The sequence below is a fragment of the Rhinatrema bivittatum genome, chromosome 4, assembly GCF_901001135.1.
Source record: "Rhinatrema bivittatum chromosome 4, aRhiBiv1.1, whole genome shotgun sequence".
Taxonomy (NCBI): Eukaryota; Metazoa; Chordata; class Amphibia; order Gymnophiona; family Rhinatrematidae; genus Rhinatrema; species Rhinatrema bivittatum.
In genome coordinates, this window is record NC_042618.1 from 308,603,425 (window position 1) to 308,623,513 (window position 20,089).

The 20,089-nt window shown below is 44.7% G+C and overlaps 1 protein-coding gene across 1 annotated transcript; it reads left to right on the forward strand.

Annotated features, from left to right (window-relative positions):
* Positions 1–341: 341 nt before the first annotated feature.
* On the forward strand, positions 342–19,003 carry LOC115089503 (leucine-rich repeat and fibronectin type III domain-containing protein 1-like protein). The gene is made up of 2 exons (XM_029597579.1): positions 342–423; positions 17,571–19,003. The coding sequence occupies exons 1-2, from the start codon at positions 377–379 to the stop codon at positions 18,880–18,882; spliced, it is 1,359 nt and encodes a 452-aa protein (XP_029453439.1). The 5' UTR covers positions 342–376; the 3' UTR covers positions 18,883–19,003.
* The last annotated feature ends 1,086 nt before the right edge of the window (positions 19,004–20,089 follow it).

The following is a 20,089-nucleotide window of genomic DNA, read 5'->3' on the forward strand; positions in this document are numbered from 1 at the left end:
CCCCTGGGCTTAGATTAAATTACCTTCACCTGCCTCTGCCTTGCACAAGAAGTTCTAATTGGATGAATCCATAAAGCCATTACAAGGGATTAGTCAGATAAAAAATGCTTTGTTACAATATTTCATGGCCAGCTAATTATAAAAAAATATTCCATGTCCTCTAGTATTGATGAGACTGCAAGCTATTTCTTGCTACATTTAAGTCATTAAGAGGAAAAAATATAAGAGTTCCTTAAGAAGTATATTCAGTGACGATTAATATTCAACCTTCTGAGATCAGCATGGTACATCTGCTCCCGTCTCCCGCCTCCTGCAGAGACTTCCCTTCTTGGCGCAATCAACTGGTTTTTTATCTTCCTTTGTTTTCATTCAGTCAATGCTGAATCAAATTCGAAGGTTCCTCTTTCAAAACAACAAACAGAAGTAAGTACTCCAAGCCCTTTTTAGAAACATTCTATTGAACAGTGCAAGATGGGGACACTCAGGCCTTTATTTTTTTAAATCTTGGTAATATTAATGTCATTGAACTCATTGTTCAAAGCAGGAGATTTAATCCTCATACTTGGCAATTGTCGGAATGTAACTGAGTCCCCAGTGGGGTTAGGTGGCATAGTATTAACCCCTATATTTTACAGGTTTTCAATCTCAGCCAAAAAGCCAAGAAGGGACTGCCTTTGACTCATAGTCCATACCTTACAATTTTATCTTAGACAAAAGCTGCCCAGGGGTGGAAGGGGAAAAGGAGTTTCCTCTGAATATTGTATTTTACAGATGAGAGAGAAATCTACTCTGTTATCAGCATGTGTATCTTTATGTGATTATCTTCCTGTTCTGATCTTTTAAGTCCTCACTTTGCTGCATTGTAATGGTAAAGGCCAGAATAAATTTGCTTAGGAGTTAGAAAATCAGGATGGGACTGAATTATCAGGAATGTAATTGGAGGAATAAAGCTCAAGATGGCTCACAGCATTACTAAAATTCAGATACAATGATAATATTTAATGTGCTTTATTGCAGCTCTAAAGAAAGACCTCAAGGGCCACCAGGCCAATCTGGTTTTCAGGATATGCATAATAAATGCTGTATATATATGATACATTTTCACACATTGCTTCCATTATACGCAAATATATCTCATGCATATTCATTCTAAATATCTTGAAAACAAGACTGCCTGGGTAGTCCTTAAGAACCAGTTTGAGAACTAGTGCTTTTCAGTCATGATATTGCAGAAACAGATTGGACTAACACATTTTTGGTATTTAGTCTATTTAAAAATAACTTTCTAAGACAAGAGGAGAAATGGTACAATATTTTTGTTGCTGTTAGTACCAGGCATATGGCGATAAAGTCACTTGCCTAAGATCACTCACAGTCCAATCATGCACAAAGCATTTTAAAAACTCTTAGGAGAATTTGATGCTAAAATGGCGATGCATGAATTATTGTCAATGGAAAGTGCACTGGTGTTTTCTTGAAAAACGCAACAATTATTTTTATCAAAAAAGAGACAAGGGGAATTTGTCAAATCTAAGGCAGTGATATTGGGGATTTGAATTTCCATGTGGTTATTCTTCCTTAAGGGTTTACCCCCAGAAGACCACACCTATTCTTCCATGATGACATGGAACAAAAAGTAAGTTGGTATTTCTGTAGGAAAGAATTCCTGAGTTAAGGGCCTCACCCTTCTTTTATAAAATCTGGGAAAGCCCTGATTAATCAGATACTTCAACTATTCTCTTTCAGTATTAATCTGTTTGCAATATCCACCCATCTCTTCCATCAGTTTAATTTGTGGCATGGCCAAGGGAATGCTCTGGGCTGAATTGGGAATAGAAAGCAATGATTTCAAAAAAACATTCAAGCTTTTAACCTAAAATAGCATGAGTAAAACTACCAGTTCAGCCTTTCTAACAGCAGGATTGCTTCAGTCTTGTGTGTTCATGCAAAATAAAGCAATTGTCATTCCTGTTGGTAATTCAGAGCAGTTAAATCACAAGAAGATTGTGATAAATTGCAGGAAGACCTTGCGAGACTGGAAAATTGAGCGTCCATATGGCAAATGAAATACAATGTGAACAAGTGCAAGGTGATGCACATAGGGAAAAGTAACCCATGCTGTAGTTACACGATGTTAGGTTCCATATTGGGAGCTACCAGCCAAGAAAAAGATCTGAGCATCATAGTTGATATTACATTGAAATTGCCGGTTCCGTGTGCTATGGTGGTTAAAAAAGCAAACAGAATGTTAGGAGTTATTAGAAAGGGAATGGTGAATAAAACAGAGGATGTCATAATGTCTCTGATTCGCTCAGTGGTTAAACCATGCCTTGAATACTGTGTGCAATTCTGGTCACCGCCTCTCAAAAGTGATATAGTTGCACTGGAGAAAGTAAAGAGAACAAAATGATAAAGGGGTTGGAACCGCTTCCCTATGAGGAAAGGCTAAAGAGGCTAAGGCTGTTCAGCTTGGAGAAGAGACGGCTTGGGGGGGGGGGGGGGGGGGGGGGGGGGGAATATGATAGAGATCTACAAAATCATGAAAGGACTTAAATGAGTAATTGCCAGGTAACTGTGACTTGGATTGGCCACTGTTGGAAACAGGATACTGGGCTTGAAGGACTCTTGGTCTGACCCAGTTTAGCATACCTTATGTTCTTGCTCTTATAATTGCACAAAATAGGCAGGAGAAAAGTAGGGGGCAATAATCAAGTGATTTAATTTATGTGAGAAAACATGTAAAATCATGAGCTGATTATTGCCTCTCACCTCCCCACAAGTAATATGCAGGTAAAAAAAAGGTGCATGTCAACTATGGGGTGAATTTTCAAAACTTTCCACATGTAAAAATTAGCATATATATGCATAAGTAGCCTCTACTTGTATATTATGTATTTTATAAAAGTCACAAATACGCATGTATTTTCAATTTGTGCACATATATATGCATTTAAAAAAGGGACAGACTAGAACATTCTGAAGTAGAGCCAACACTTATGTGCATAAGTTACTATTTTAAAAGACTTCTCGTGTGTACAGTTGCACGTTTTTTTACATCTGCTAATTATCTGGTGTAGATGATATTAAATATGTTTATTATTTAATTTAATTTATTTATTTATGAAACTTTTAATATACCGACATTCATAGGGCATATCATGCCGGTTTAATTATGAAGTATTGACTGGGTGGGAGGTTTGGGTTTACTGAGGGGAGTTCAGGCTGAAGAATCAAGAAGGTCTGGATAACCTGGAGAAGGACTGGATGAACTGGTGGACTAATTGATACACTGGTTAATTTCATTTACATGAACATGTTTTAATATTAGCCAACTTATGTGCATAAAATGAAACTTACCGTGTTTCCCCGAAAATAAGACATCCCCCAAAAATAAGACCTAGTAGAGATTTTGCCGAATTCTTAAATATAAGACCTCTCCCGAAAGTAAGACATCCCTTGTAAACAGGGGCAGATTGACCTATCGGGGGATCGGGCTTCACCCGGTGGGCCGGTCAATCCTGTGACGTCATTTTTTTTTTAAAATAAAGTTTCCAAAGTATTAGGGGCAGACGCGAGCAGTGGTATCCGGAGGGGAGCCGATGCGCCCGGGCGCAAGGAGGCTCATGCGGCCGCTGAGCCTCCTTGCCCGAAGAAAAAGATCGCGTTCAAATGCGCTGATGCTCTTTCTCCTTCCTGCCTGTGTGGCCCCGGAAGTAAACGTTGCCGGAGCCGCGTGGGCAGGAAGGAGAAAAAGCATCAGCGCGTGCAGAAGAGGAGCTGCCGCGGGCTGCTGCGAATCCCAAGTCGCAGCGGCCCAAGAAGAGGAAGAGGCCCGGTAGCAGGGCCGAGGAAGAGGCCCGAGATGTTCAGGGCCGCTGCAGAGCCCATCCTGCGGCGACCCGTGAAGAGGAGGCCTGCAGTTTTATCCTGAGGGGAGCCGATGCCCCCGGGCGCAAGAAGGCTCATGCGGCCGCTGAGCCTCCTTGCCTGAAGAAAAAGATCACGTTCAAATGTGCTGATGCTCTTCCTCCTTCCTGCCTGTGCGGCCAGGAAGTAAACGTTGCCGGAGCCACATGGGCAGGAAGGAGAAAGAGCATCAGCGCGTGCAGAAGAGGAGCCGCCGCGGGCTGCTGCGAATCCCAAGTCGCAGCGGCCCAAGAAGAGGAAGAGGCCTGGTAGCAGGGCCGAGGAAGAGGCCCGAGAAGTTCAGGGCCGCTGCAGAGCCCATCCTGCGGCTACCCGCGAAGAGGAGGCCCAGAGGTGAGAGAGAGGCTGAGGGTCTGTAGAGGGTGTGTGCGTGCGTGTATGAGATGAGTTGAGAGATTGTGTGTGGGAGTGAGGATCTGAATGTTTGCAGAGGCAGCATGTGAGAGCCTCTGTGTGTGTGAGAGAGACAGCGTGTGACGGTGAGAGCCTATGCTTGAGCAAGACAGCATGTGGGAGTGAGAGAGAGCCTGTGTGTGTGAGAGTCAGACAGCATGTGCCAGTGAGAGACTGTGTGTATGAATGATTGTATGAGAGACACCATGTGACAGTGAGAGCCTGTGTGTGTGTGAGAGAGAGAAATGCATGTGAGAATGAGAACCTGACTGTGTTTGAGGGAAGAAGACGGAGAGAAAAGAAATACGGAAGAAAAAAGGACAATATAAAAGGAATTGGCAAAAAAATAAGAAAGGGAAGGTGGGAAAAAAAAAAAGCCTGTGACCAACCGATTAGAAAACTACGGTAACATCAGCCAGCAAAGGTAAAAAAAAAATAAATTACTTTTTAGTGATTGGCACATGTAATCTTTGGGAATGTGCAAGAATAGCACTTTCTCTATGCGGATCTCACAATGTACGAGATCAGCATGGAGAAAGTGGAAGCCCGCGGGGCCTGCACAGAGGAGGCAGCAGAATGGGCTTCAGTGTCAGTAGCAGCAATCGGCGCCTCCCCAATAGCCATGTGGCAGCAGTGACAGTGGCAGCAAGATTACTGACATCTGGGGATGGTGGCAGTACCAGTCGGGGGACCCCTTCCAAGCAGTGTGCAGAGGTTCAAAAGCAGCAGAGTCAGCCCAAGCTGACTACCATGAATGCTGCACACTCTTACCTCTCTCTGACAGCACACTGGTGAGACATGGCTGACGCAGGGGCAGCCAGGAGCTCTACGGTATTAGATATCCCCTGAAAATTAGGCCTAGTGCATCTTTGGTAGCAAAAATTAATATAAGACACTGTCTTATTTTTGGGGAAACAGGGTATGCAAGTAAGTCCTATTTTACTTTTGCATGTAAAATAGATGTGCATATATTTTTAAAATAGGTAGGAAAAGTATGCACATTCAATGCATTGATATACATGGTTTCAATGCATTGCTTGTATTCACATGTAAACTAGTGGTATTTGTTTGCAAAGAAATAGGAAATAAAGACGATATTTCCTATTTCGATGCATTTTGGGAAGCAAAAAAAACTAAAGGAAAACCCACGAAATTTTCTGTGGTTTTCCTATCATTTTTTTTTGGGGGGGGGAGGAAGGGCACATCTACTAAAAAAAAACCAACTCCAAACTCCAAACCCATCCTAACCCTTCAAATTTAATTAAATACACCTCCTCCCCCCCCCCCCCCCCCCCAAGACTTGCAGAAAGTACCTGATGGTCCAGCGGGGTCCTGGGAGCAATCTCCCATTCTCAGGCCGTTGGCTCCAGTAATCAAAATGGGGCCGGTGGCCCTTTGCCCTTACCGTGTGACAGGGGCTATTGGTGCCATTGGCTGGCCCCTGTCACATGGTAGGATCAATGGACGGCAACAAAATGTTCCTGTAGTGTGAGTTGCTGCTCCAGTGTCCTGCTCCTGCCCAACCTTACCTTCATCTCTTCAGCCTGCTCTGCCTTGTTGTCTCTTTAGCCTTCCTAGCCTTGACTTTGTCTCTTCAGCTGGCCTAGCCTTTGCTAGGGGTGTGCATTCGTTTTCGACGTATTGGCAGTCCGCAACTTATAGGTCCCTATTCGTTGCTTTCGTGGGGTTCCAAAACATATGGCGAACCCCCACGAATACAACGTATCTAACGAATAAACCTCCCATCCTCCTGACCCCCCCAAGACTTACCAAAAGTCCCTGGTAGTCCAGCGGGGGTCCTGGAGCGATCTCCTGCACTCGTGCTATCGGCTGCCAGTATTCAAAATGGCACCGATAACCTTTGCCCTCACTATGTCACAGGGGCTACCGGTGTCATTGGTCGGCCCCTGTCACATGGTAGGAGCAATGGATGGCCTGCACCATCTTGTGCTCCTACCATGTGACAGGAGCCTACCAATGGTACCGGTAGCTCCTGTGACGTAATAAGGGCAAAGGCTATCGGCGCCATTTTGAATACTGGCAGCCGATGGCCCGAGTGCAGGAGATCACTCCAGGGCCTCCGCTGGACCACCAGGGACTTTTGGCAAGTCTTGGGGGGGTCAGGAGGGTGGGGGGTTGTAGTTAATTAAATTTAAAGGCTTGGGATGGGGTTTTTTTGGGAAACGAATACATACATAACTAATGAATGGATCTGGGTCCCCCGAGAAAGATGCAATGGATTTAGATCCCCACGAGTATGAATACCAAATGGGACGAATCTGTCCCTGTTGCACAGCCCTAGCCTTTGCTTCTCCAGCCTTACCTTTGCCTCTCCAGCCTGGCTTTCATCCTTCCAGTCTTAACTAGAAATCACATTCCTACCCTTCGATGGATTACTGATATTGACCTCAGCCTGGACTCTTGTTATTCTTGCCTGCTACCTACCTCCAACCTCAACCTGACCCCAGATCCACTCTTTTGTCTGCATTCGCGAGACTGCCGCCTAAGATCTGCTGACCCCTGGAACCCAAAGAGATTGAACAAACCCCTTTCCCTAAGGGGAAAGGGGTTTGTACAGGTGAAGCTTCTGTTCAATCTCTGCACCATCTTGGCCTCCCCTGTAGGTTTCAACTTCACCTCAACATAACAGTCCACAATCCTAACATACGATACAGGCACTCTTTCTCATAGACACACAAATACAGAGGTACACACACACACAAATATCCTCTCATATATACACATACTAGGGATGTGAATCGTGTCCTCGATCGTCTTAACGATCGATTTCGGCTGGGAGGGGGAGGGAATCGTATTGTTGCCGTTTGGGGGGGTAAAATATCGTGAAAAATCGTTAAAAATCGTTAAAAATCGAAAAATCGAAAAACCGGCACATTAAACCCCCTAAAACCCACCCCCGACCCTTTAAATTAAATCCCCCCCCTCCCGACCCCCCCCCCCAAATAACTTAAATAACCTGCGGGTCCAGCGGCGGTCCGGAACGGCAGCGGTCCGGAACAGGCTCCTGCTCCTGAATCTTGTCGTCTTCAGCCGGCGCCATTTTCCAAAATGGCGCCGAAAAATGGCGGCGGCCATAGACGAAAAAGATTGGACGGCAGGAGGTCCTTCCGGACCCCCGCTGGACTTTTGGCAAGTCTCGTGGGGGTCAGGAGGCTCCCCACAAGCTGGCCAAAAGTTCCTGGAGGTCCAGCGGGGGTCAGGGAGCGATTTCCCGCCGCGAATCGTTTTCGTACGGAAAATGGCGCCGGCAGGAGATCGACTGCAGGAGGTCGTTCAGCGAGGCGCCGGAACCCTCGCTGAACGACCTCCTGCAGTCGATCTCCTGCCGGCGCCATTTTCCGTACGAAAACGATTCGCGGCGGGAAATCGCTCCCTCACCCCCGCTGGACCTCCAGGAACTTTTGGCCAGCTTGTGGGGGGCCTCCTGACCCCCACGAGACTTGCCAAAAGTCCAGCGGGGGTCCGGAAGGACCTCCTGCCGTCCAATCTTTTTCGTCTATGGCCGCCGCCATTTTTCGGCGCCATTTTGGAAAATGGCGCCGGCTGAAGACGACAAGATTCAGGAGCAGGAGCCCGTTCCGGACCGCTGCCTTTCCGGACCGCCGCTGGACCCGCAGGTTATTTAAGTTATTGGGGGGGGGGTTCGGGAGGGTGGGGGATTTAATTTAAAGGGTGGGGGGTGGGTTTTAGGGGGTTTTAGTGTGCCGGCTCACGATTCTAACGATTTATAACGATAAATCGTTAGAATCTGTATTGTATTGTGTTCCATAACGGTTTAAGACGATATTAAAATTATCGGACGATAATTTTAATCGTCCTAAAACGATTCACATCCCTAGTGCAGTTAGTGTAGCTGGGTTTAAAAAAGGATTGGATAAGTTCTTGGAGAAGTCCATTACCTGCTATTAATTAAGTTGACTTAGAAAATAGCCACTGCTATTTCTAGCATCAGTAGCATGGGATAGACTTAGTTTTTGGGTACTTGCCAGGTTCTTATGGCCTGTATTAGTCACTGTTGGAACCAGGATGCTGGGCTTGATGGACCCTTGGTCTGACCCAGTATAGCATGTTCTTATGATTCAGGCCAAAACGTTATCCTGACTGAAACTAAATATCTAGAATCTACTGGCAGGATGTGCAGAGTGAACTTCTCTCCAGTAAGGAAAACTGGTGAGACAGGGAGGCCTCAGCAGGGAGGGGGAAATATCTCTGCATTTTGACTCTTGGATGTCTGCTCTGCACTGACTCCAACCACACTTTTAGTCATAAAATGGCTAGTTATAAATGGCATGAGCAACTAATCCTGGCCCTCCTAGGTGGGAGGAAGGCAAGAAGGGATGGATAGCTCAAGATATTGCATCTCTGGAAATGGAACTAGGGCATACAGTGACGGAGTGGGGGGTCCAGTCATATATCTGTGCTGTATGTTCTCTAGTGCGGGGCAGGGTGTGCGTGTGGGAGGGAGAGGAAAGCTTGCACTTCTGCTGCCCATGCTGCACTTGTTCTGTGTTGGGGCAGTGAGTACTGTAGATGAATCTTGCCTGATGCTGCTTGTGTTGTACCTGTTCCATAGAGTAAGGACTTTGATGTCCAGTGACATCAATGCAGCACTACTCATGATTACTAATGTAACCCCAAATTTAGGGAGTTTGTTGAACTTTGCTGGGACCACAATAAAACTCAGGGCTAAATCCCAATTTTATAGTCACCAGTTATTTTGCCCTGGTGTGTGGGTTGTTGGTGTCTGGGGGGAAGGATGTCCTTCTAGACCAGCGGTTCTCAACCTGTGGGTCGCGACCCCGTTGAGGGTCGAATGACGATTTGCCAGGGGTCGCCTAAGACCATCGGAAATATGGGTTTTTTGTCTATTCTAACGTGTAAAACTTGTCATTGTACAAATTTTTTCCATTGGTAGTTACTATTTTTTACTATAATTGTAATTCGAGGATAGATATTGCAGACAACTGAATCAGAATGATTTCAAACATTTTAATTGTCGCAGCATAAATATTTTTAACAGTTTAAATTACTGTCCATCAAATGGCGTGGCGTAACGCAACGTTACGCCATTGCGGGATCAAAAATATTATTTCTATGGTGAAGATTTACGCACGTCGTGACGTAATTGAAAAGCACTGCTGTTTCTAATTAGTAATACGCCATCGTTTTATAGTCCATGTTATTGAAGGTAATATTTTCATTATGGAACAACCCATGAAAATGGATCTTGAACAAAAGAACATTAAGAAAAGAAAATATAATGACGATTTTTTACAGTATGGTTTTACTTCAATAGTTAAAGCAGGAATTGAGAAACCCCAATGCGTTATTTGTAATGAAGTTCTATCAGCCGAATCTATGAAGCCAAACAAACTGAAACGTCATTTTGATAGCAAGCATCCAAGCTTTGCCATGCTTTTCAAATTTTCACATAAGTATGCAACATGAATATGGTGAATACGCAATAGAAAAGTAAATAAATACAAGTCATAAATATAAAATTTCATTTATTTGTAATTTAATTATAAGCAGAAATATATACAGTACAGTTACTTAGGCCTATGAATGAAAATAATTTTACGGTTGGGGTCGCCACATAATGGGGAATTGTATTAAAAGGGTCGCAGAACTATAAAGGTTGAGAACCACTGTTCTAGACCTAGGGCTTGTGAGTGCAATCCCTTCGCTATGAATTACTAGTAGGGATGTGAATCATGTGCCTGATCGTCTTAACGATCGGGTTCGGCTGGAGGGAGAAAAAAATCTGATCGGTGGAGATGTGAATCAGAATCGGTTCCGATTCACATCGTTAATTTTTTTTTAGTGAGGCCCGACCCTTTAAAATTGACCCCTTACCTTCCCCCACCCTTCCGAACCCCCCAAAACTTTTACGAGTACCCGGTGGTCCAGTGGGGGCGCAGAGACCGATCTCCCACTCTCGGGCCATCGGCGCCATTTTGGCTGCCACTCAAAAATGGTGCCGATGGCCCGATAATAAAAAAAAACCCACCCGACCCTTTAAAAATGACCCCTTAGCTTCCCCCACCCTCCCGATCCCCCCAAAACATTTTAAAATTACCTGGTGGTCCAGTGGTGGTCCCAGGAGCGATCTCCCATTCTCGGGCCGTCGGCTGCCACTCATAAAGATGGCGCCGATGGCCCTTTGCCCTTACCATGTGACAGGGTATCCGTGCCATTGGCCGGCCCCTGTCACATGGTAGGAGCACTGGATGGCCGGCGCCATCTTTACCTTGCCCACCAGGTAATTTTAAAATGTTTTGGAAGGATCGGGAGGGTGGGGGAAGCTAAGGGGTCATTTTTAAAGGGTCGGGTGGTTTTTTGAGTGGCATTTTTGAGTGGCAGCCAAAATGGCGCTGATGGCCCGAGAGTGGGAGATCGGTCCCCGCGCCCCCACTGGACCACCAGGTACTCGTAAAAAGTTTTGGGGGGGGGTTCGGGAGGGTGGGGAAGCTAAGGGATTAGTTTTAAAGGGTCGGGGTGGGTTTAGGGGTTGTTTTGGTGTGCCGGTTTTCCTGCCCTCCCCCCAAATAACTCCCGTTAGTGGACACTAATGGGAGTAACGATTTTTCACGATATATCAGGAAAATTTATATTGTATCGCACACTCTAACAATTTTTGACGATTTAAAAATATCGGACGATTTTTTTAAATCGTCAAAAAACGATTCACATCCCTAATTACTAGTAACTTTTTTTGGGCAGGTACGCTGAAAAAAGCATCCTGGACTCACTGGTGGGATATCCAAAATTAAAAGTTTACTATGATTTGGTTCAATATAATCAAGTTGTATAAACAAAGTGATTTCCTGTTATATCTAGGTTTAAACTGTTCTTTTGGAGTATAGATTTGATGTCTCTCCATCTCTCTTTCTCTCTGTGGAAGTGTCCCTCAGTGTTGGATATTGAGATTGTCTTACCCTCCAGGGAGTAGAAAGATAAATGCCCTGGGTGGGCTGGGGGTATCCTAGGTGCGGAGGGATTCCCTTTCTCATAGTACTTGAGATACAGATGTACTCCAGATCTTCTAAAACTTGCTAGTGTCCTGTTTCCTGGGGTGAAGACTCCTTTAGGGGTCTCCAGATGTTACAACTCATTTCTTTGGCTCTCCTCTCCAAAAGTGGCCTAGTAGACCTTTCTGGAGGAAAGGCCTCAACACTGGAGAAACACTTCTTATAGTCTTAGGGCATGGAAGGATGGCTTAAAACTTCCTTCCCAAAACCAAGGTAGAAAACGGTAAAAATTTGGGAAAAATACTCCTTCTCTCTCTCTGCATACTTCAGTCACTGTCTTTCCCTCTTGAACTGGGTGAAAGGATTAACAGGACCCGCCTGACCTTCCAAGGCAGGGGTAACAACCTCCCAGGCCTTGAAAGACGAAAAACTCTCCAAACTCTTCTTCTCTTCCAAGCACTCCATTCCAAACCTGTGAGGAAGCTGGAAAGGGCAGTGTCACTCCCAGGTTATAGGCTAGGGGCTCAAATATGGGCTGAACACAATAAACACTCCTGAACCTCTGAACTGCAACTCAGTTCTGCCACATTATTCCTTCTCAGTATTGCCAATTCCTAATTGAAGAAAGTCACTAGATTCACTGTGAAAAGTCTCCAGATTGAGCAAAAAGTAGCTAAAAACATAGGGGTAGATTTTAAGACCTGTGTGCGGGCGTACATGTGCGCACGCTACCCGGCGCACACACATGTACGCCTGATTTTATAACTTGCATGCACAGGCGTGCACAAGTTATAAAATCGGGGGTTGGCACGCGCAAGAGGGTGCACACTAGTGCACCTTGCGTGTGCTAACGCCCACGGCTTCCCCCGTTCCCTCCCCCCTAACCTAACCTTTCCCCCCTTCCCCTAACCTTTCCCCCCCCCAGCCCTACTCTAACATCCCCCAAAATTTTTATCAAACCTCTGCGCCTACCTGGAGGCAGGCGCAAGTTGCGTGCGCCGGCAGCCTGCCGGCACACGATCTTCTAACACAGTGACAAATAGCCGCTGTGTCGAAGGCCTCTGGCCCCACCCTCGAACTGCCCTGCCCCGCTCACACCCCGCCGAGGACTGCCCCTTTTTGTAAGCCCCGAGACTTAGACCCGTCTCGGGGCTTTATACGCATCGCAGGGCCTTTATAAAATTGGCCCGGCAAGCACGTAAGGCACTCAACACGCGTAAATCCACTGGATTTACGCCCGTAGAACTTTTAAAATCTGGTCATATTGTTGTGCAGTGGTGTCAGCCTAGCTGGTGAGCCTAATATTCAGGCCGATTCAGTAAAGTCCGCGGGAGAGCGGGTGAATGCCTGCTCTCCCGATGCACGCACAGGCCACTCGCCTGTGCGTGCGATACACTATTCAAATGAGGCCCAGCGGTAGAAACGGGCAAAGGGAGGCACTAGGGACACTAACGCGTCCCTAGCGCCTCCTTTTTGACAGGAGCGGCGGCTGTCAGCGGGTTTGACAGCCGACGCTCAATTTTGCTGGTGTCGGTTCTTGAGCCCGCTGACAGCCAAGGGCTCGGAAACCGGACGCCGGCAAAATTGAGCGTCCGGTTTTTGACCCGACAGCCACCAACAGACTTCAAATTTTTTTTTTCCTTTTTTTTTCCTTTTTTTACTCTTCAGGACCTCCGACTTAATATCGCCATGATATTAAGTCGGAGGGTACACAGAAAAGCAGTTTTTACTGCTTTTCTGTTTAACTGGTTGTTGCTTGTAGTAATAATGTTTAGCCACTGGATGGCGTTTTTGATGAGTGAATATGTATTTACCTGATATAGTGTAATTTGGGAAAATGTGTGTATATTTCCTTAAAGGTTTGGGTATTTCTGGTTGGTTGCTGAAAGAGAAGTTGGCAGTATAAAGGAAGAAAGCGTTGGTGGAGTTTTGCCTTTTCCTCCCCTATCTTTGCTCGTATAGGGTGGTGATCAGGGACCTCCATCTATGTGACTGACTAGAGCACCAAGCCTGTGGTCTGAGAAGCCAAGGACCCTCCAAGGGGAGTGGGATCCTGCAGGGAGTCCGTCTCCTTCATGGGGTTTGGACCAGAGCAGAGAAGTACGAGATGGTGGCTGATAGTGGAAAGAAGTGGGGTTTTTTTGAAGGAGTTAATAAACATGTGGATAAAGGTGAACCGGTAGATATAGTATACTTGGATTTTCAGAAGGCGTTTGACAAAGTTCCTCATGAGAGGCTTCTAGGAAAAGTAAAAAGTCATGGGATAGGTGGCGATGTCCTTTCGTGGATTGCAAACTGGCTAAAAGACAGGAAACAGAGAGTAGGATTAAATGGGCAATTTTCTCAGTGGAAGGGAGTGGATAGTGGAGTGCCTCAGGGATCTGTATTGGGACCCTTACTGTTCAATATATTTATAAATGATCTGGAAAGAAATACAACGAGTGAGATAATCAAATTTGCAGATGACACAAAATTGTTCAGAGTAGTTAAATCACAAGCAGATTGTGATAAATTGCAGGAAGACCTTGTGAGACTGGAAAATTGGGCATCCAAATGGCAGATGAAATTTAATGTGGATAAGTGCAAGGTGATGCATATAGGGAAAAATAACCCATGCTATAATTACACGATGTTGGGTTCCATATTAGGTGCTACAACCCAAGAAAGAGATCTAGGTGTCATAGTGGATAACACATTGAAATCGTCGGTTCAGTGTGCTGCGCGCAGTCAAAAAAGCAAACAGAATGTTGGGAATTATTAGAAAAGGAATGATGAATAAAACGGAAAATGTCATAATGCCTCTGTATCGCTCCATGGTGAGACCGCACCTTGAATACTGTGTACAATTCTGGTCGCCGCATCTCAAAAAAGATATAATTGCGATGGAGAAGGTACAGAGAAGGGCTACCAAAATGATAAGGGGAATGGAACAACTCCCCTATGAGGAAAGACTAAAGAGGTTAGGACTTTTCAGCTTGGAGAAGAGACGACTGAGGGGGGATATGATAGAGGTGTTTAAAATCATGAGAGGTCTAGAACGGGTAGATGTGAATCGGTTATTTACTCTTTCGGATAGTAGAAAGACTAGGGGACACTCCATGAAGTTAGCATGGGGCACATTTAAAACTAATCGGAGAAAGTTCTTTTATACTCAACGCACAATTAAACTCTGGAATTTGTTGCCAGAGAATGTGGTTCGTGCAGTTAGTGTAGCTGTGTTTAAAAAAGGATTGGATAAGTTCTTGGAGGAGAAGTCCATTACCTGCAATTAAGTTCACTTAGAGAATAGCCATTGCCATTAGCAATGGTTACATGGAATAGACTTAGTTTTTGGGTACTTGCCAGGTTCTTATGGCCTGGATTGGCCACTGTTGGAAACAGGATGCTGGGCTTGATGGACCCTTGGTCTGACCCAGTATGGCATTTTCTTATGTTCTTATGGACTGATCCCCCTCAAGAAGCGAGGCCTGAGGCCAAGAAGAAGTGGAGAGGAGTCCGTCTCCTTCATGGGGTTTGGACCAGAGCAGAGAAGTACGAGATGGTGGCTGATGAGTGGAAAGAAGTGGGGTTTTTTCTCCCCTAAGGAGGAGAGGCACAGGATTGGGGCGAGTTCACAGAATTGGGAGTGCCCCAAAGTGTCTTTTAATGTGCGGAGGTCCGGGGAACCAGCACAAATGGTTTAATGGTTTATTGGGTTTTATATACCGATACATCAGACAAGCCTTCACATCGGTTTACATCGGTTTACAAAAATTAGACCAAAGGTAGAAATACAATATTCATAAAATATTAACAGCTAAAAACTACACAGGGTAAAAGAATAAATTAGCTGTTTAAAGATAAAGCTCATAAAAACGTAAGTCAAATAAGTAAAATAGGCATAATAAAACACTGAAGTTAAAACATATAATAAAATGGAGTGGCCTTCTCCTTCCCCTGAGGAGCTTACCAGGATGATAAAATGGGAAGACCAGAGGCCTGAGTGTTGAGTGGTGTATTTTTCCTCCTCCCGAGGAACTACCCAAGAGGAGTGCAGAGTAGAAGCATGAGAGGTGATTTCATATGAAAGAATGCCCAAGGTGTCCTTAATGCACAGTGTCTGGGGAAGCTTACAGTAAGAGGATGGTGATGTGGAGATTGGGAAAAGGTCCAAGATCACATCAAGAGTGAGTAATGGTATTGAAAATGTGATTATGTATTTGGTGTCCATTGGATGAGAGTTTTGATATAGGTAAATCTGAACAAAAAAGCCTTCCCTTATGATTGAGAGAGAAAATACACTGGAGAGGATTCCATCATTTTATGTACCTGGCTAGGGAATGGGGGGGGGGAGTGGTTACAAAACTATGCCAGATCTTTTTGTATTTGGTGAATATCTGAATAAAATTGTGGGTTGTTTTTTGAGGGGGAAGGGGGATGGGTGGAGGATGGTGAGAAGGAAGTGGAAGGCAAGAGATATTGTAGACAGGGATTGTTTTAAACTCATCCATACTGTTGGAGTAACTTGGCCTAGTTCACTTGTCTTAATATTTTTCCTATCTTCTTACCTTGCTGGTTGTGAATATTTTTTTTTCCTTAGCAAGGGAGAACTAATACTCATTTTGTAAATTTGCATCTGAGTTTACTGTACATTCCAACAGGAGAACATGTAAATTATACGGGATAGAGGGCACAACACGGCAAAACTCTCTGATCCCCCGTGAGTCAATTTCTGGGGTGAGACTCACTGTTTGGGTTCTATCCCTGATGCTCTCTGATCTACTTTTGTGCATTTACCAAACACAGGGGCGGATTTTCAGAGCCCTGCTTGCCTAAATCCGCCCAAAACCGGGCGGATTTAGGCGAGCAGGGCCCTGCGCGCCGGGAAGCCTATTTTACATAGGCCTACCGGCGCGCGCAGAGCCCCGGGACTCGCGTAAGTCCCGGGGTTCTCCGAGGGGGGCGTGTCGGGGGGCGGGCCCGGTCATCGCGGCGTTTCGGGGGCGTGTCGGCAGCGTTTTGGGGGCGGGTACGGGGCGTGGCTACGGCCCGGGGCGGTCCGGGGGCGTGGCCGCGCCCTCCGTACCCGCCCCCAGGTCGCGGCCCGGCGCGCAAGAGGCCCGCTGGCGCGCGGGGATTTACGCCTCCCTCTGGGAGGCGTAAATCCCCCGACAAAGGTAAGGGGGGGGTTTAGACAGGGCCGGGCGGGTGGGTTAGGTAGGGGAAGGGAGGGGAAGGTGAGGGGAGGACAAAGGAAAGTTCCCCCCGAGGCCGCTCCGATTTCGGAGCGGCCTCGGAGGGAATGGGGGTAGGCTGCGCGGCTCGGCACGCGCCGGCTATACAAAATCCATAGCCTTGCGCGCGCCGATCCAGGTTTTTAGCAGATACGCGCAGCTCCATGCGTATCTACTAAAATCCAGCGTACTTTTGTTTGCGCCTGGAGCGCAAACAAAAGTAGGCTATTTGCGCTCCTTTTAAAATCCGCCTCACATTGTTTAGGAGTATCCAGCCACTTCAGAGATATTTTATGGGCCATGGTTTGATTCATAGTATCCTGCATTCTTATCTGTGGATACTTTATCCAAGGAAAAAAAAATGAACACAGTTTTGAAAATGCCAAATTGTTTGTGTTGTTGCATTCTTTGCCCTAACCCCACCCCCAGGAATGTCTGATTGGTGTGGGTAAAAATACACAGATAATTTTAGCATGGTAAGGGATGGGTAATTTTTAGCCTTTTACTCTAGTAAATTGGAATTATACTGGGAAAATAGCTTTTGAAAATTGCCAGTCTGGGAGAGGAGATAGTGAAGAGCAGCTGTTCTCTTTGGTGTGTGTTTTGTCTATCTGTGTTGAGTAGCTTGTAAGCTCTAAGGTGTAGGGATTGCCCATTATGTGTCTCTGTAAAGTGCTGCATACATCTGGTATGTGCTATACACAAATGTATTAATAATTGAGTTTCCAGATGCCCAAACCATATGGACTGATTTCTTTAGACCAGAAGAGGTATTGTGTTCTGCAACTATTCTCTTACTACAAACTACAGGTAATACAGTGAGGTCTGGAGAAAGTTAAAACCTGCAAATGTTCTTATTCCTTCAATATCTGAAAAACCCAGATGTGCAGTGATTTGGCACAATAAGAGATTGCCTTGTGCATGCGTTTACATTTGTTCAAAGAATAAAAAGCAATTGGAATGTTTTTGAAATATTGCACCAAGATTGGCAGATTTCTCTCAAGTGATTTATGACAACTTGCTTACCGTTTGTGTTTTTCTCTAGGGAAATGGCTGCTTTGTTTGTAGGACTTTTGCTGCTGTTCTCAGTGATCCAGTATCAACATGCAGAAGCTGACCTGATGTGTTCACCAGGGTGCATATGTAACTCCACCATCATCTCCTGCTGCAAATCCATGAAAACTATACATACTCCAATTACTGGTTATAAAAATGCCAGCCAACTTATTCTGGATTACTGCACAAGTTTAAGTATCTCTAGTAGAACATTCAGTGATCTTAGCACATTAGAAGATCTTACCATCACTAAAACGAATGTCATATTCATCGATGCTTATGCATTCAATAACCTGCCCAAGCTTCAGAATCTGATATTGACTGAGTTGAACTTGAATAATGCAGATATTCATCCCTTTGCTTTCCTGAATCTTAAAATTCAACACTTGGATTTAAGTAAAAACAATCTTGTAGTAATAAGCCATTCAATGTTCAGTGGTCTAGAAAAGCTGAAGATCCTCAATCTTTCTCATAATAAGGTTGTGCTCATCCAAGATAGTGCATTTGAAAGTCTATCACAGTTATCCTTCCTCAACCTAGACAACAATAATTTGGAAACCATCACACCATTTTGGTTCAAACAATTCAGCAACTATTCATCCTTGCAAATAAGTGTAAGAGGCAACAGGCTAAGCAAAGACTGTCGGTACAGAGGAGCAAGCTTTGATGAAAACCATTGGTTTATGATGTCTTTGATCCCCAATATGACTTCAAGTAATGATGAAAAGAAAGTTCCTGAATGCTCTCAGCCATCTGTTAATGACCTCTACCAAGCAGTGTATGTACCGGAACATTTCTCCCTGGCATTATCTTGCATTGTGAAAGGTTTCCCAAAGCCTAAGTTGAGTTGGCTGCTTCCTTCTGGTGAGCAAGTTGACTCAACCATGACATCCTATATTGCAAAGAATGGTCTATTCATTATAAAGCAGGTACAGAAATATTCTGCAGGTCTGTATGCCTGTGTTGCAACCAACAGTGAAGGTTCTGCAGTTAGCCTCTATAAACTTGTTGTAGTTTCCTTTTCTGAAGAAGCACCATCCTCAACGACCACATCATTTACTATACAGCCAAAGACTACAATTGCTCCAACTGCCTCAACTGGAACAGCAACCTTGATGTTATTCTGGCTGTTTATTTCAATACTGATCGTGCTCTTTGTCATCTTTCTGATATACATGCTGCGAAAAGCTTACAAATGGGCCAAAAGAAATTTAAGCACTAATATTGAGTTTAAAAAATTTGTGGATACTCCGAACATCCTAACAGTCCCTGAAAATCCTCAACCAATGCCACATATATAGAGTTAACTTCTGGCACCCTAAAATTCCCCCAAAAAATGGGGGAACAGAATCCTTTAAAATCACAGTGTAAAAATAAGAGCATGGTCATATGTGTTAATCTCTAAACTGTGTTATAAATGGAATTTTGGAATTGTGAAATTTTGCTGGCTGAAGATTTAGTCACAAATAATGTCATTTACAGCATTATAATCAATGAACAACACCACATAAATCTCATTTCCCTTCACTTTAGGGAACTCTCCTATCAAACTCTGTAATTAAAAGCTAAGGTGCCTGAATCATATATAAGTGCAGGGAAAAACATGTAACATCACATTTCTCTGTAAGATTCCTGCAAGGCTTGCCAGGTAGGAAGATAAGGTCCCAGTACGTCAATGAGGTCATGGCAAACATGATTGCAACCCTTTTCTGTTCCTTTATCCAACTTCACAATTTATAGGAACTTCCCTAGCTCCTGTATAACAATCTTAGGGGGTTATTTTTCAATTTGTGTTATGGCCTTAACGCATGCAAAAAGCACCATAATGCAATGCAAATTTGGAAAAGGGGGAGGAGTTTGGGGCAGGACTTCTGTCAAAGTGGGCTGGCTTTGCAAAGCCATATTGCATAGTTTTAACACCAGAAATAACTATACCTTTTTCATTGGCATTTAGCTGTGCAGTATGGCATTTTGTGATCTTTTTGCAAATAGAATTGTGAGAGAGAGAGAGAGAGAGAGAGAGAGAGAGAGAGAGAGAGAGAGAGAGAGAGAGAGAGAGAGAGAGAGAGAGACTAGCTATGAGGTCCTTCTAGTAGTTAGGTATTTATACCTCTATAGGAGGCCCACCTAATAACTCGAGGTGAGGTTTAGGTAGAAGTGTAGGGGTTAGGGGCCACGTTGACATGCAGAGTTCAGAGAACATTGTACAAATCTTATCTTTGTATGAGCTTCCTCACTCTGAAGGTCATCAAATCTTCACAAGAGTGTACTGTTCTATTCTGTTCGCACATCTCACTCTGCATGTCAACGTGGCCCCTAACCCCTACACTACTACCTAAACCTCACCTCAAGTTACTAGGTGGGCCTCCTAGAGGTATAAATACCTAACTACTAGAAGGACCTCATAGCTTAAAATATTAAATAGTAGGGAGGATACTTTTATAACATGCATAACTTATGCCTTGCCAAAACACACAAGTTAAGCCAATTTCAAAGTGATCTTATATG